This window comes from Rutidosis leptorrhynchoides, chromosome 8 (genome assembly GCF_046630445.1).
Source record: "Rutidosis leptorrhynchoides isolate AG116_Rl617_1_P2 chromosome 8, CSIRO_AGI_Rlap_v1, whole genome shotgun sequence".
NCBI lineage: Eukaryota > Viridiplantae > Streptophyta > Magnoliopsida > Asterales > Asteraceae > Rutidosis > Rutidosis leptorrhynchoides.
Genome location: NC_092340.1, coordinates 356247389 through 356265230, shown reverse-complemented (window position 1 = coordinate 356265230; position 17842 = coordinate 356247389). Strand labels below are relative to the sequence as shown.

Genomic DNA, 17842 nt, shown 5'->3' with positions numbered 1-17842 from the left:
GGGGCCGAGGTTATTCATGAGCAACCGAGAAAATTTATTCATAGTCAGGTAAAACCCTACGCGACTCGTAATCACCAAGAGCTACGCCGATGTTAGGCGTAAACATTTCAAATTCCACGTGGGAAAACCGCGTCACGTTAAGAGTCGCACCTTGGAAAGGTGCAATCCGTTTCGGGAAACGTAGGAAGCTAAATCCGCGATATTTTGATCCTTTAAATTCTTGGGGTGTTTTGGACCCGTCGCTAGCCGTTTAGACTTTTCCGACTCATTTTGGGTCTCTGTTTATCCTACATTCGATGCATCAACTCAAAGACGTGTTTTGCGAAACGAGAACTTGTTATCTCCTTTGATGAACTCACTATCGACGATAACCCTCACTTCCTAGGAGGACCGGTTAAAACCATAAATCGTGAAGCCAAACCTTAAAACAACACATGATCCCGACCGTCAAAACTCGTTGAAATACCTTAGAACGTACTTCTCCCTCATTCGTAGAATTGGCAACACAAGATCTCGAGGAAGATTCAACGACTACTACTTCCAACTAAATTTCGGGACGAAATTTCTTTTGAGGTGTGGATAATGTAACATCCCGTGTTTTTCCGTTAAATTTAATTTTAACACCGTCTTTTTTTTTTAAACAAAATCCTTCGTATTTAAATTAATAGTTTCCGTGAGTAACGTTCATTATATTTCCGCTATTTAATTTTGACATCACCCGTTTACTCGAGCGTTTTAAAAATATTCGTTTGGTTAATTCCCGCACCCGCTTTGAAACTTGAGGGACTAAACTTGCCAAGAGGGCAAAGAGATGACTAGGTCAACTAGTCAACCTTCACCCTCCTCCATTCAATCACCTCCACCTCTCTCTCTTTCTCTCTATCAAGAACACACACACAAACACCCAATTCAATCATTCATCATCTAAATTCAATCTTGGAAGCTCACAACAAATCCGATTACATTTTCGTGATCCTCTCTTCATCCTCTACATTTTGATACAAACTTCATCTCGTTTGGGTAACATTTCTAAAACTCTAGATTTCTTTAAATTCGTGTTTTTGACTTGAAATTGTGTTAGTTAGTGTCTATGGCTCGTGTATAACATGAATATATGTTTTGTTTGCTCGATCTTGATGTTTTGGTGTAACTAGCTTGAAAATGAAAAGTGTATGCTTAATCTTTGATTTTGGATGATGAAATGTGTTTAGATGTTAATGTTTGTGTGTTCAAAGTGTTAGTTACTTCAATAGCTTCGTTTTGGTGTGTTGATTGACATGAAAACCTTACATTAACATGATTAGTGATTTTGAGGTTTGGTTAGGGTTTGACAACTCTTAAAACGAGCTTTTGATGTTTCGAATGCCATGAAATGTTATTAGTAAGTGTTTAGTTGTAATGTATGCTTCATTACCTTCAAAACGGCATATCGTATGTGTAAATTGGATTCCCGAATCATAAAATACGTTTTACGAACTTGAAACTTTGAAAATAAACCTTTCTTGATCAATTGACGAGTTTTCGGTTATTGTAAATGATGTTTTTGATTAATGATATGTGGTTAGCTGTATTCCTTGTCGAAATAGCTTTCCGAGGATATAAAATACATGTTCTAATTGTTTGCGGATCATAAAATGGGAATGTTTGTGTTTTGGTTCGTGCATACTTTGAAAACTGACCAGAATTCTCTGGCCAGGTAGTGGCGCGGCGCGCCACATCCCCGCGCGGCGCGCAGAATCGCCTGGCCAGATTCTGCTCACTTTGGCGCATTTCACGCGAAATGTTTGACTAGCTATCGACCTCCGATTCACATGAAACTTGTTCTAATATGCTTATATATGAATAAAAACCTCAGAAAAATAGTTCGGGACCGAACCCGAACGTGTTGACTTTTTCGTTGACTTTGACCAAGTTTGACTTTTAGTCAAACTTAACCAAACTTTTATACAATCATTCTAACATGCTTTTATACTTGTTTCTTGTATGAAACTTGACAACGTGATTCACATGCTATACTTAATCGAGTCGTAACGAGCCATAGGACTAATTGAACACATTTCACCCGACCTTGTATCGTAACCGGTTAATTGATACAACTTACTTGTTTAGGTCAAGGCTAAGCAACTTTCATGCATACGTTACTTTGTGAAGTACTTTTGTACTCGTGCACTCGAGGTGAGATCATAGTCCCATCTTTCAACAACTTTTATACTTTAAATTATGGGATGAGAAACATATACAGTTTTATACTACATACTTTTATACTTTGAACACAAGTACAAGGAAACAAACATTCCACAGCGAGTTAGAACAAAAATCCTCAATTCGATTATCATTAGTTACACTTGCAGGGTGTAAGCGAGAACTTATATTGTGTGGCCATACGGGTTTGACAAACCCTCATTACGGACGGTTCGCTACCGTCTACGGATGAAATATATTTTCGAGAAACAGTGTATGTTCTAACACTATTGTGATGGGGTTCTATGGAAGGAAACGTTAAGTCTTGATAATTGGGTGCTCGCGAACAATACTTTTGGAATGCAAACGATTTTGATAATCAACTATGGGAATACTAAATCTTGTGGTTCAAAATATAACATTTACTAATACACCTATGATTTCACCAACGTTTTTCGTTGACAGTTTTCTATATGTTTCTCAGGTTCATACATGGCTATTTGATACATGCTTCCGCGTACATTCATACTTGCTTGGGGTCAAGCATACATGCATATACTCTGATTTCTTGCTTGGAGTCAAGCATACATACATGCATACGCTAGTGATAGCATCTTTGGATTCAAACATATTGTTTACATACTTACGCTATTTATAGCAACTGTGATTTTAAACTAATTATGTCGCAAGATATTTCATTTGTACTTTACTACTTTTGTAAACTTAAACTTGTTGTCGATCCGTTTGGTGAACTAAACTTTGCAAGTCATGCACGTTTCAAATGAATACGACATAATTTTGGTCAAACGCGTCTCATATAGAGACTATGACCACGCAACGGGACCTAAGTAGCGGCGCCGTCAATGACGATTTGGCCGGGTCGCTACAATAACGAACTGCAATGCAAATTGCATTATGAAATCCTAGGTGAGACTCGAACTCGAGACCTCACGGTCACATAAAAAAGCGGTAAAAACTCAACTAGGTGGAGATGGTTTTTATGCTATTTAATTTATTCAATTAGATACTCCCACCGTCCCTAATTAATTGTCTCTATTTGAGATGTTTCAAATTAATTGTCCACTTCTATAATTAGATAGAAATATAAGGTAAAGTTCCTTTGTACCTTACCTTATGTATGTAAGACAAAAAGATGAGTAAAAATAAAAAGTAAACCTGTAAAGTAAATAAAAAGTAAAATGTAATGATCACATTTTTTAAACTGTTTTTTTCGAAGAAAATTAGTATGAGACAGAGGGAGAGAATATTTATCTGTTTTTCAATCAGAGGTTCTTTAATGTTCATAGTTATAGAAATATGTACCATAATAGCTTAAAATTATCAAAATATCCATTAACCTTTTTTTATAAGCTAGCTTTTTATTAGATAAACCAAAACATGTATAAGAGACGGACCCGCAAGCTGAGAACCCACAAAGAACATTATGTTGGGTTTTATTTTTTGGTTTCCAATTATGTAAGGAAGCCCAAGCCCAACAATTTAAGGCCCAAGTTGTTGTTTGACCTAGTCAACATCTGAGGACATCTTTTATCTCATGTTTCAAGCTATTTTTCATCATAAGAGTGCAGAGAGATAGATCAAGAAATAGAGTGAAACCCCAATTCCCATCTACAGTGACAGCAGGCCAGAAAACCTTCGATCCCCGGAGATCCGACCGTTGAATCTTCTTCATTTTTGGGTTGTGTCTTCCTGACATCAGTGCCAACATTTTCAACTGTTGAATTCGTCTCAAATGGTCTGTAACTCAAGTTACAGTAGGTCAAACAGTAGCAGAATTTTAGGTGATGAAATTCTTCTTTTGTCTTTAATTGTTTCATATACTTGTTGATTATTGTTGTTCAAGAGTACGATGATGTTGTATGCCTCTAGTTGATCTAGAGAAGGATTATTGTATTGCTCTCTTTGTTGATGATAGTGGAATTTAAGTGGCTTACGAGTTCCGTGGTTTTTACTCTCGATTTTGAGGGGTTTTCCACGTAAAAAGTCTCGTGTATTTAGTGCGTGCTTGATTATTGTTTAGCTACTGATTCGGAACAGATTTGGTGACTGATTTGGGTTGGATTTGATATAGCTTGTTTGTTAGTTTCTTCACGGGTTCATACGGGTCGGGAAAGTGTTAGTCAAACGGGTTTGTTTCCGCTTTGTAGATTGTCCATCGTGACCATTTTCCCATCAAATTGGTATCAAGAGCTAGGTTATTTGATTTGACTTGTGTGAAAGATGGAAGCTAATACAAGTAAAATGATTAGTTTAAATGGTTCAAATTATCATGTTTGGAAAGGCAAGATGGAGGATCTTCTTTATGTGAAAGATTATTATTTGCCTGTTTTTACTGAGGATAAACCTGAGAAAAAATCTGATGCTCAATGGAAAATTTTGCATAGACAAGTATGTGGGTATATTCGGCAGTGGGTTGATGATAATGTTGTGAATCATATTACTAGGGAGACTGATGCTAAAGCCTTATGGAAAAAGCTTGAGCAGTTATATGAGCGAAAGACTAGGAATAACAAGTTGTTCTTAATTAAGCAGATGATGGCTTTGAAGTATCATGATGGGACTCCTATTGCAGATCACCTAAATGCATATCAGGGTATTATAAATCAGCTTACAGGTATGGGTATCAAGTTTGAGGATGAGATTCAGGGTCTCTGGTTACTTGGTACATTACCAGACTCTTGGGAGACTTTTAGGACATCTTTGTCCAACTCTGCACCGAATGGTACTATCACCATGGAATTGGCTAAGGGTAGTATTTTGAATGAAGAGATGAGAAGAAAGTCACAAGGTTCCTCTTCACAGTCAGATATCTTGGTCACAGAAACGCGGGGGAGAAGTCATAGTAGAGGTCAGGGTAAAAGAGGCAATCATCGTAGCAGCTCACGCAAAGGTAAATTTGCTAATGTTGAGTGTTATAATTGTCATGAAAAGGGGCACACAAAGTGGTATTGTCCAAAGTTGAAGAATGAGAAGAAAAAGGCATATGACAAGAATAAACAAAAGAAAAGTGATGGTGGTGATGATGATAAGGTTGAAGTTAACGCTATCACGGATGAGTTCTTTGTTTGTATTGATTATGATATGATCAATCTTATTCATGATGGCACGAGTTGGATTGTTGATAGTGGTGCTACATGTCATGTTGCAATATGTAGAGATCACTTCTCATCTTACACTCCAGGTGACTATGGATTTGCTAGGATGGGTAATGCCGGGTTATCAAAGATCGTTGGTATTGGAGATGTTTGTTTGAAATTTGACACGGGAATGGAGTTAGTTTTGCATAATGTAAAACATGTTCCAGATATGAGACTTAATGTCATTTCAACAGGCATTCTTGATGATGATGGTTATTATAACGGTTTTGGTAATGGTATTTGGAAACTAACTCTTGGTTCTATGATAGTGGGAAGAGGTAAGAAAGACTCAAGATTATACATAACGCGTTCGAAGATCATCCAGAACATTGTTTATGCAGTGGACAATGTTGATTCTACCGAGTTGTGGCATAAAAGACTTGGCCACATGAGTGAAAAAGGGATGTCTATCTTGTTTAAGAAGAATGTGTTGTCGGGTGTTAGTGATATTAATTTGAGTAAGTGTTCTCACTGTTTGGCAGGAAAACAGACCAGAGTTGTGTTTAAGAGTCATTCTCCTTTTCGAATGGAGAACATACTTGATCTAGTACATTCGGATGTGTGTGGGCCTATGAAGACTAGGACACTTGGTGGATGTTCCTACTTTGTTACATTCATCGATGATCATTCCAGGAAGGTGTGGGTTTATACCTTAAAGTCAAAGGATCAAGTATTTGAAAAGTTTAAGGAATTTCATGCACTAGTTGAAAGGCAAACGGGGAAGAAGCTCAAGTGTATTCGGACTGATAATGGCGGTGAATACATTGGGAGCTTTGATGCTTATTGTAAGGAGAATGGTATTCGGCATCAAAAGACTCCACCAAAGACACCTCAGTTGAATGGCTTAGCAGAGAGGATGAACAGAACTTTGGTTGAGAGAGTTAGATGTTTGCTTTCACATGCAGGGTTGTCCGATTCCTTTTGAGGTGAGGCTTTAAATATGGCAGTTCATATTATTAATCTAACCCCTTGTGTACCTTTGCGTTTTGATGTTCCTAACAGGGTTTGGAGCGGCAAAGATGTTTCTTACTGTCATTTACGAGTCTTTAGATGTAAAGCATTTGTTCATGTTCCCAAAGATGAAAGGTCAAAGCTTGATATGAAGACTAAGCCATGTGTATTCCTAGGTTATGGTGAAGATGATTTTGGGTACAGGTTATATGATCCAGTTCAGAAGAAACTCGTACGAAGCCGAGATGTTGTGTTTACAGAAGATCAGATGTTAAAAGATGTTGAGAAGACAGATTCAGTTCCTCAACCTAGTACTGATCTTGTTGATTTGGATCCAGTTACTCCACAACATATTGGAGATGATGTTCAGAATGATGAACATGGTACTGATGTTGGTGATGCTCCGGAGCAGGTAGAGATTCCAGTACCAGATGTGCCCCCATTTGTCCCACTTAGGCGGTCTACCCGAGACCGTCATCCTTCTGTTAGATATTCTGCTGATGAGTATGTATTAGTTACTGATGGGGGAGAGCCAGAATGTTATTCAGAAGCAATGAAAGATGAGCATAAGAAAGAGTGGGGTGAAGCTATGCAAGATGAGATGAATTCTTTGCATGAGAACAATACTTATGAGCTGGTGAAGTTACCTAAAGGCAAGAGAGCTTTGAAAAACAAATGGGTATTCAAAGTGAAGACTGACGAGCTTACTTCACAACCAAGGTACAAAGCTAGGTTAGTCGTTAAAGGATTCAGCCAGAAAAAGGGTATTGATTTTGATGAGATTTTCTCTCCGGTTGTGAAGATAGGATCTATTCGAGTGCTTCTTGGGTTAGCTGCTAGTCTTGATCTTGAGGTTGAACAGATGGATGTCAAGACTGCTTTTCTTCACGGTGATTTGGATAAGGAAATCTACATGATGCAACCTGAAGGTTTTCGGGTTAAGGGTAAAGAAAATTATGTTTGTAGACTTCAGAAAAGTCTATATCGGTTGAAGCAAGCACCGAGACAGTGGTATAAGAAGTTTGAGTCGGTTATAGGAAATCAAGGCTACCGAAAGACAACTTCAGATCATTGTGTTTTCTTTCAGAGGTTTGGTGATGATGATTTCATCATATTGTTGTTATACGTTGATGATATGTTGATTGTTGGTAAAAATATTAAAAGAATTGCGCAGTTGAAGCGAGAATTGAGCAAGTCTTTTGCTATGAAAGACTTGGGGCCAGCAAAACAGATTCTTGGCATTCGGATTTCTAGAGATAGAGGTGCTAAGACGTTACATATATCACAAGAGCAATACATTGAAAAGGTGCTTAGTAGGTTCAACATGAAGAATGCTAAAGTGGTTAGTTCCCCTCTTACTACAAACTTTAAGCTAACAGATAGAGATTGCCCTACTTCAAAGGAGGATGTTGAGGAGATGGACAAAGTTCCATATGCTTCAGCGGTTGGTAGCTTGATGTATGCTATGGTGTGTACTAGGCCTGATATAGTTCATACGGTAAGTGTTGTTAGTCGGTTTATGTCAAATCCGGGTAAGAAGCATTGAGAAGCTGTTAAATGGATTATGAGATACTTACGAGGTACTTCAAAGTTGGGTGTCATATTTGGAAATGGAGAGCCGATGCTTGTTGGTTATACAGACTCAGATATGGCAGGAAACAAAGATAACATGAAATCCACTTCTGGATATTTGATGACTTTCGCAGGGGGAGCAGTTTCATGGCAATCAAGGTTACAAAAGTGCGTTGCATTGTCTACAACCGAGGCTGAGTATATGGCAGCAACAGAAGCGTGCAAAGAACTATTGTGGATGAAAAGATTTCTACAAGACCTTGGGTTTAAGCAATAACGATATGTGGTTCTTTGTGATAATGAGAGTGCGATTCATTTGGCTAGAAATTCTATGTATCATAAGCGGACAAAACATATTGATGTGCGGTATCATTGGATTAGAGAACGTCTTGAAGATGTTTTGTTTGAACTTGAGAAAGTTCATACCGATGATAATGGTTCCGACATGTTCACAAAGGCTTTAACAAGTGAGAAGGTCAAGGTATGTTGCTCGATCGCCGGGATGGTGATTCCTTCCTCATAATTGGAAAGGGGGAGATTTGTTGGGTTTTATTTTTTGGTTTCCAATTATGTAAGGAAGTCTAAGCCCAACAATTTAAGGCCCAATTTGTTGTTTGACCTAGTCAACATCTGAGGGCATCTTTTATCTCATGTTTCAAGCTATTTTTCATCATAAGAGTGCAGAGAGATAGATCAAGAAATAGAGTGAAACCCCAATTCCCGTCTACAGTGACAGCATGCCAGAAAACCTTCGATCCCCGGAGATCCGACCGTTGAATCTTCTTCATTTTTGGGTTTTGTCTTCCTGACATCAGTGCCAACATTTTCAACCGTTGAATTCGTCTCAAGTGGTCTGTAGCTCGAGTTACAGCAGGTCAAACAGTAGCAGAATTTTGGGTGATGAAATTCTTCTTTTGTCTTTAATTGTTTCATATACTTGTTGATTATTGTTGTTCAAGAGTATGATGATGTTGTATGCCTCTAGTTGATCTAGAGAAGGATTATTATATTGCTCTCTTTGTTGATGATAGTGGAATTTAAGTGGCTTACGAGTCCCGTGGTTTTTACTCTCGATTTTGAGGGGTTTTCCACGTAAAAAGTCTCGTGTATTTAGTGTGTGCTTGATTATTGTTTAGCTACTGATTCGGAACAGATTTGGTGACTGATTTGGGTTGGATTTGATATAGCTTGTTTGTTAGTTTCCTCACGGGTTCATACGGGTCGGAAAAGTGTTGGTCAAACGGGTTTATTTCCGCTTTGTAGATTGTCCGTCGTGACCATTTTCCCATCACATTACAACTCCATATTTAATAAAACTTCAAACATAACAAAATTGACTACCAAATGGAATCAATCCTTTCGGGTCTCTTCTTCAATCCTACAAGTTGATCGCCAGTTTCAAGCTTCGGTTCATGATCCATATATGGGATAATACACGACTCGATGCTAAAAGGTCTTATTTTAGGATGGATCCTCGCTGTTTTGTCAATCCGTGAATTAACTTATTCTGCCAACTCCATATCAACCATAACAGGATATAACGTGCAGCAAGTTATGGCCTTGTCCACTATCTTTGTACCTGTGCTGTACTTCTTCGGGGTCATAGCATCGCCTGCTACCGTTGGTATCGAGTCACCAATATTCCACCATTCTATAAAGCCTCGCCATAAAGAAATGATAAACGATATCGGGTCACCAATATTTCACCATTCTATAAAGCCTCGCCATAAAGAAATGATGTACCTGCAATTTGTGAATAATTGACCACACATCCATCGCAAAGTACCCATTAACTACTTTATTTTCATACTTCCTCTCTCACAATTTTATTGTTCGATATTTCTTTCTAAGTTATTTTGAACTAATTGTTCAATTATATAAATTGATAAGAATAATGATGTAAAGTACCATTTTTTCTTTGATATTTCTATATATGTAAAAAAAATGTACGTAAAAAATAAGGAGAAAATTTGTAAAGTTAACAAAAATTACTATATCGTGTTCTTCGTTTAATTATAATTAAATTGAAAAATGATGGAGTAGCTATTTTCATCGTAACATCCTTTTACATGGAAAGTACGTATACATATTGATATGGGTCTGAGAGTGAAGAATAATGATTAAAAGCATGAGGAAAGATGTAGCTAGCTTAACGTAAATCGAAAAGAAATATGGAATGAGTGTTGTACATACGTAATTGCAGACCCCCAAATTTTCAAAATTTAACATTATAACCTTATAGTAAAAAGCTTCACGTGTATTCATGGCATACAACTTGTCTCTTGTGTCAGTCCAAAAGATTAATAACTAAGACTCTGATTAGTGGAGCGTGATCGAACCCAAACCACCACCATCGCGCCCCCATAGCGCCTCTATGGGGCGCGATCGTTTTTTTTCCCGGCGTGATGAGTGCATCACGGTTTGTGATGGTGTCGAGCATCGAACGAGGGTGTGACACGTGGACTGGTGTGCAGGTTTACGTTGGAAAGAGCCGTTTGCCTTTTTTTTTTTTTTTTTTTTTTTTTTTATATACTCTTACATCTCTATATATATATACTACACATCTCATAATTATATATGCACTCTCATTTTAAATCATCCAAACTCTCTACAAATTTAAACAATTCTCAAAATCCGAAAAAATGTCTCAACATCAAGATCCAAACGAGTCCAGTTCCGGTAACCTCTACAATTTCGGCTCGCCGAATTTGCCCGGTTCAAGCTCAAATTCCCCGCAAAATGTTCGAGGTCCTCGACCAGTTGCCAATACGTCTCAACACAATCTTCTTAACGATTTCAATAATTCGAGCTTTTTTTCACAATTTCTAAATTCACAACAAATGCATCACAATTATCAACAACAATACCGCCAACCATTTAACCAATCATTTAACCAACCATTTAACCAACTATTTCAACAACAATATCCATCACAATTTTCGCATTTCTCACAACCGGGTATGGTGCCATTCCAAGTATCAAATAGCCAACCATGGACACAAACACAACAAACGTTCACACCTCTAAATAATGAAGAAGTGGAAGAAATTCGTGGCGAGGATCAACAACCAAATGTTCGGGTTCGCCCAAGTCATAAAAGAAAAGGAAAGGAACAAGCAAAAGAACCACAACACAAAAAATTGTGGACTTCTACCGAAGAAATTTGGTTGGCTAGGTGTTGGATCGATTGCTCGGAAGATGGGGTTCACGGTAACTCGCAAAGAAACACGTCTTTTTGGACGAGAGTACGAAATAAGTTTAATAATAACGATTTTGGTTATTTAAGAAATGACGACCAATTAAGTGGAAAATGGCGACATATGGATAAGGCGTACAAAGATTTCTCGGCCTTATATAATGAAGAAGAACGTAACCCAAGACGTAGCGGTCGTGTCGAGCAAGACGTATATAACATTACGGTGGAAAGATATCAAAATCGGGCATCGAAGCCGTGGACTTACAAGGATGTTTGGGAGTTTTTGAAAACAAGACCTAAGTGGTATTCACCACCTGCAATTGGTGGTAGTGGTGTGCGCAGGAGAAAGGGACAACTTGTAATAGATGATGATATCGAAGATGAAGTTGGCGAAAACCAAACAGTTAATCTCGGGGAAGATCGTTTAGACAACCTTCAGGAGCTTTTTGGAGAGGATGCGATTCAACGTCCTATGGGAAGAGACCGAGCTAAGAAGGCTGCGAGAAAATCGGTTTCTTCTGATGCGGGTACATCATCACGGGGTACGAACTCTTCACGTGGTACGAATTCTTCAAGATTTGACGAGTTGTCTTCCTGGTGGGAAGAGAAAAAGGATAAAGAATTGGAGAAACGAAGCAAGGGTATTGATCGTATAGTTGAGGAAGAACGAATGAGGTCGGCACTCGAGTGTGTCACAAAATTATTTAAACTTGACGTTAACGAAATCCCCGACCCGAAAGAAAGGAAAAAAGCTTTGAAGTTCAAGAAAAAGATGGCCGAGCGTTACAAAGAATATCTTTCAAGCGACGATGACGACGAGGACGACGCCGAGTAGTTTTAATTTCTAGTAATTTAATAAAGTAATGGTTTAATTTTAGGATTTCTAGTTTTAATTTTAGGATTTCTTTAATAAAGTAGTTTTTTTTAGGACTTTAATAAATTGTAATCGTTTAATTTTATTAATTAAAGTGTGTTTTTATTAATATAAACCATTATTAATTTTATGTATGTCATATTTATCTAAAAAAATGATTTTTTGTAAATCAAATTAATCAAACAAAAATAAAAACTAATAAAAAATGTGGGACCAATTTAATTTATCACATAACCATCACGCCCACCACTACAAACTCCATCACGCCATCACCCCATCACATTTGCCACATCAGCACTATACCCCACAAAAACCCCCCATCACCCCTATCACTCCCATCACCATTAAAAAGGGTCTAAAGGCAATATATTGCGAATATTCTCTCAATACTCCATACACAAGGATGACACAAAATGGAACAAAGGAGTATTATGATGTATTTTTACTGTTTAAAATAATTATTACGGGAATGAGATTAGATTCATATTAGGACAGATAGACTAAGATTGAACTTACGTTTATAGTCAGGTACTCAGGTTTACTGAATGGGAAAATTAGAAGCTACTAGAATTGGGCCTTTATAGATGTGGGCTTACAATAATAATAATAAGAGTGTAATATAAAGTATTATCGGGCTAAAATCCCCCGACAGTTGGAGCGGGAGCAGAGCGAACACTTAAACTGGTCCGAAAATCATCAAATAAAGTAGTAGGAAGCCCTTTGGTGAAGATGTCTGCATACTGATATTGGGAAGGCACGTGAAGAACCCGGACGTGGCCTTTCAAGACAAGGTCACGAACAAAATATATGTCGATCTCAATGTATTTGGTGCGCTGATGTTGAACCGGATTCCCAGACATATAAACAGCATTGACATTGTCATAGTAGACTATCGTGGCAGTGGTTAGCGGACAGTGAAGTTCGCAGAGAAGATTGCGCAACCAGCATATTCCTGCAACGACATTTGCAACGCCTTTATATTCAGCTTCAGCACTGGACCTGGATGGGGTTAGTTGTCTTTTAGTTGACCATGACAATAAATTATCACCTAAAAAGACATAGTAACCAGAGGTGGAACGCCGAGTAGTAGGGCAGCCTGCCCAGTCAGCATCAGAGTACGCAAGTAGAGATGTGGTAGACGAAGCGTGCAACTGAAGACCAAGATCAATGGTTCCCTGAATGTAACTAAGGATACGTCTGAGAGCAGCAAGATGAGGCTCACGAGGGTCGTGCATGAAAAGACAAATTTGTTGTACAGCATATGAGATATCGGGTCGAGTAAATGTAAGGTATTGAAGAGCCCATGCAACACTGCGATATAGAGTAGGATCCTGAACAGGAGGACCAGATGTGGTGAGTTTGGTGCTAGTGTCCACCGGTGTCCTACAAGGGTTGCAGCTGGCCATGTCGGCCCTTTCGAGGATCTCTGTGGCATACTTTTTCTGTGAGAGGAACATGCCAGAAGTTTTGCGATGAACAGAAATCCCGAGAAAATAATTTATCGGACCGAGATCTGTCATAGAGAACTCTTTGTGTAGTGAAGCAATGAACTGCTGTAGGAGGACAGGAGTCGAAGCCGTGAGAATGCTATCATCTACATATAGTAAGAGATAAGCTATGTCAACATCTTTCTTATATATGAACAGGGAGGAGTCACATATGCTATGCTGAAAACCTACACGCTGAGCATAACCCGCAAAGCGCTGAAACCAAGCACGAGGTGTCTGCTTAAGTCCGTACAAGGACTTATGTAGCAAGCATACATGATAGGGAAGGTCGGGATCCCAAAAACCTGGAGGCTGATGCATGTAGACAGTCTCAGAGAGGTTCATATGAAGAAAAGAATTCTTGACATCTAGCTGATGAACGGGCCAGTGTCGGGAAATGGCTAAGCTGAGAACAGTCTGAATAGTGGCCGATTTAACAACCGTGCTGAAGGTCTCATCACAATCAATACCAATCTATTGAATTCATCCGTTGGCCACAAGACGATCCTTATACCTGCTTAAAGTACCATCTGCATTAAACTTGTGCTTAAAATGCCACATGGAGCGAACTATGTTCGTGTCCGAAGGGCGAGGCACGAGAGTCCAAGTATCATTTTTAATTAAAGCATTGTATTCTTCGGTCATAGCGTGATGCCAGTTTGGGTCTTTAAAGGCGTGTGAGTATGTTTTGGGTGTGGGAGAGTGAGTAGATATGTGTAGGTTTAGGCGTTGAACAGGTTTGGTGGTACCAAGTTGGTGACGAGTGACCATGGGATGGGTCGAGGTAGTGGTTTGAGTAGGTGGTGCTGGTAGGGGATTTGGAAGCTGGTTGGGTGGATTAGGTGGAGAGGGGGGGGGGGGGGAGGAGTAGTAGTAGGGGTTGGAGTAGGGGGTTCCTTGGGAGGTGGGATGGGGGAGTCAGATAGAGTCCGAGATAGAAGGTTAGGAGGTGGTGGGTCCAAGAATTCATAAGAGGAAGGTGGAGTTGTAATGGTGAATCCATATTAGAAAGCGGTTTCATCAAGCGTGACATGTCGGGAGAGTAGAATTTTGTGTGTGGAGAGGTCGTAGCATCGGTATCCGCGGTTATTTGTAGGATAGCCAAGGAAGATGCATGGAGTAGAACGAGGAGCGAGTTTGTGAGGAGTGTATAAGTGAGGGTAGGAAAGGCATCCGAAAGCACGTAGGGTGAAGTAGTTGGGTTGATATTTGTATAGGCGGGTGTGTGGTATTTCGTGGTTGATGGAAGATGATGGTAGAAGGTTAAGGAGGTAAGTGGCTATGTGGAGGGCCTCAACCCAGAAGGTAGGTGGAAGGTGTGCTTGGAATAATAGGGTGCGTATGAGGTTATTGATGGTGCGAATCATGCGTTCGGATGTACCGTTTTGTTGTGAAGTGTGAGGACATGAGAATCTTATTTAGATGTCGTGTTCTTGGAAAACATAGTGGATTTGTTTGTTGTCAAACTCCCCACCGTTGTCACATTGAAATGCTTTAATTTCGGAGTTGAATTGGGTTTTTACGTATGTACAAAATTGTGTAAATTTATTAAACACTTCAGATTTGTTACGCAGGGGAAATACCCATAAGAAATGTGAGTAGTGATCTAGAAAAAGAAAATAGTATTTATAACCACTGAGGCTCGGTATATGAGCGAAACGGAATTACCAAACGGAAGTCTCACGTGTTTTCCAAGTTGACAAGCGTGACAAAGCACAGGAGACTTCGTATTATTACATGCAATAGAATTATTAGAAATAAGACGACGAAACACATCAGTGCTAGGGTGACCAAGTCGCTGATGCCAAATAGTTGGTGAAGTGAGTAATGCTTGATAAGCTGTGGTTGATGTTTGCGGAGTGAGCAGATAGAGATCTCTGGTGCTGTCACATCGAAGGAGTAGGCGTCGGGTCAGGTAATCCTTCACAGAGAAACCAAATTCGTCAAAAGAAACAGATACTTTATTATCACGGGCAAATTTACGTACAGAAATAAGGTTTTTAACAATGTTGGGTGTAACAAGGACATTAGATAAGTGAAGGGCTCGGTTTATGTTAGGCAACACGCTATGGCCTATGTTGGTGATGGGGATGGAGTTCCCATCACTAACAGGAATCGAGGGATAAATGCAATGATTAAAAACAGTACTTAAATTATTAATGCTAGATGTGAGATGAATGGACGCACCAGTATCCACAATCCAACCCGTATTACCATAATCCGGAAGGGTTGCTGTGGAAAAAGTACTTGGGATCACAGTTTGTTGAGTGGGCTGCGCATTGAACACATACGGACTGGCCTGAGAAGGTCCACTAGCAAATTGAGCAGGCCCAGCAGCGAGGTAGGCTGTGGTGTTGTTGGTTGTAAGTGTTCCAGGAAAAAGCTGCGATGGCCCAGAAGTGTACTGTTGCTGCCCAGGCAGATTTACTCCATATACTTGGGCTTGTGGCTGATAAATTTAGCCTGGTAAGTAAGCAGGCCCAACAGAATTAATTAAGGCAGCGTAGTTGGCTTGTGGGACTCCTGGAAAACCCGGTAGATCAGTGACCTGGGCTAAAGGGGTGCGTGGCCCAAAAGAAGATGCAGAAGGGATATGGGCCTGTTGTAAGTGTTCTTGGGCTAATAAGTTCTGTTGGGCTGCGATGATGTTTAAAAGTTGGGCTAGTGTGTTGCTAGTGGTTCGATTGGGATTGTTACCTCCTGGAGCCAAATTTTTTTCTGTACGTGATGCAGGATGAATACCATTCGCAACATGATGAAGGTAGTGACACTTCCCACCAAATCGACACTTGCCTCGTGAAAAATTACGACAAACCTCAGGTGCGTTGTTCGAGTATCGAGTCGGGTTCGAGTGATTGGCTTGTGCAATTAAAACAGTTGGTGACGAGGATGTTCCTTGTGATTCATTAATGTTATGATTTTTTCGTTGAAGCTGCATATCCTCGAGTGTAATCATAGAACGAACGGTGGTAAGATCCGAGAACGGGGATCGATGAAGAATGATATGCGTAGCGTACGGGAAACGATCATTCAAACCGTTGATCGCATAAGTAACCAATTCTTCATCTTTAATGGTGGAACCGAGATTGGTAAGCATGGAAGATATCGTATCGATCTTCCTAAAATACGCTTCGGTTGTCATGTCAAAAATATTAAGAGAACGTAATTCCACCGTGAGTTCAATGATTTTGGAACATGCGTTATCGAGGAAAAGATTTTTCAGAAATTCCCATGCTTCATGGGATGATTTTGGCTGAGAGTTAGCAGCCTTTGCAGTAGCGGTTCTGCAATGGTTAAATAGATCCAACCCAAAACAACGGAGTCTGCTTTCTTCCATTCCTCAGATGGTGGATCAGAGGTGGTGGTAGCGTTTAAAAACGAGTGGACATTGAATGACGAATAATGATTGCTGAATAGTGTGCTCCAATGGGTGTAGTTAAGTTTGTCGAGATCGAGTTTGATTGGGATTAGGTGGGTGACCGAAGTTACAGTATACACTTTATCATATTGTGATGTTGACATGGATGAAACAAAATAGAAAAAGAACTAGAAAATTAGAAGCATGCGTGTATGAGATTTAGGGTTTTGATGTAGTTGTTGGCTCTGTTACCATGTTCGATGGTGTTTGACAGTAATAAAGATAATAATGCATCTGTAATATGAATTGTGATTGATTGCATTAACAAGAATATGTCGTACATAAATAGATGCCTTAGAAGCTGCTAGAATTGGGCCCTTATAGATGTGGGCTTACAATAATAATAATAAGAGTGTAACATAAAGTATTATCGGGCTAACAAACTGGACCTCATTAGGGCCGCTTAATGAGGTACATTGTGTTCCAGATAAATGGTAAATACATGTGTGGAATGGAGAGTGGGATTTTCTCACAATGAAAAAACCCCAATTTAAATATATACACTGCCCGTGACCTTACTTACCATTTTTAGAAACATAAAACAAAAACACCTACTGCCTCTTTAATCCTTCAAATCAACAAGTGTAAATCCTAGCTAGTGACCTTGTGTATCAAATTCTTGTGATTTAGAGAATCAAAACGAGGTAACAACTCTGGTTTTAGTGAATTTAATTTTGTTCTAAGTGGGTTTATTTAGAAAGGAGTTTGTGATGCTTGATTCATGCCTTTAATGTGTTTTTAATAGTGTGTTAAGGATAGAAATATGTTCTATGTTTGTTATACGACCTTCGTGGACCATTGAATCGACCAAAAATCGAGATTTCAGTGCAAAAAGCTCGAAAAGCAGGTATGCTGCTGTTCTTGTAGGTTCGGACGAATAACTCATCGTCCGTGCAAATGAAGGCCTCGTCCATGTAAACCAGTGGTGGTTCGTGCGAATGACCACCAGTGTTAGAATCCATGTTTTGTGAAATGGTCCGTGTGAATGACACCTCACTCGTGCGA

At 39.3% G+C, this 17842-nt stretch overlaps 1 protein-coding gene across 1 annotated transcript; it reads right to left on the bottom strand.

Annotated features, from left to right (window-relative positions):
• Positions 1-12567: 12567 nt before the first annotated feature.
• LOC139864644 (uncharacterized) lies at positions 12568-16756 on the bottom strand. The gene is made up of 3 exons (XM_071853221.1): positions 15968-16756; positions 15053-15868; positions 12568-13893 (listed from the first exon to the last, which is right to left on the bottom strand). The coding sequence occupies exons 1-3, from the start codon at positions 16754-16756 to the stop codon at positions 12568-12570; spliced, it is 2931 nt and encodes a 976-aa protein (XP_071709322.1).
• Positions 16757-17842: the final 1086 nt, after the last annotated feature.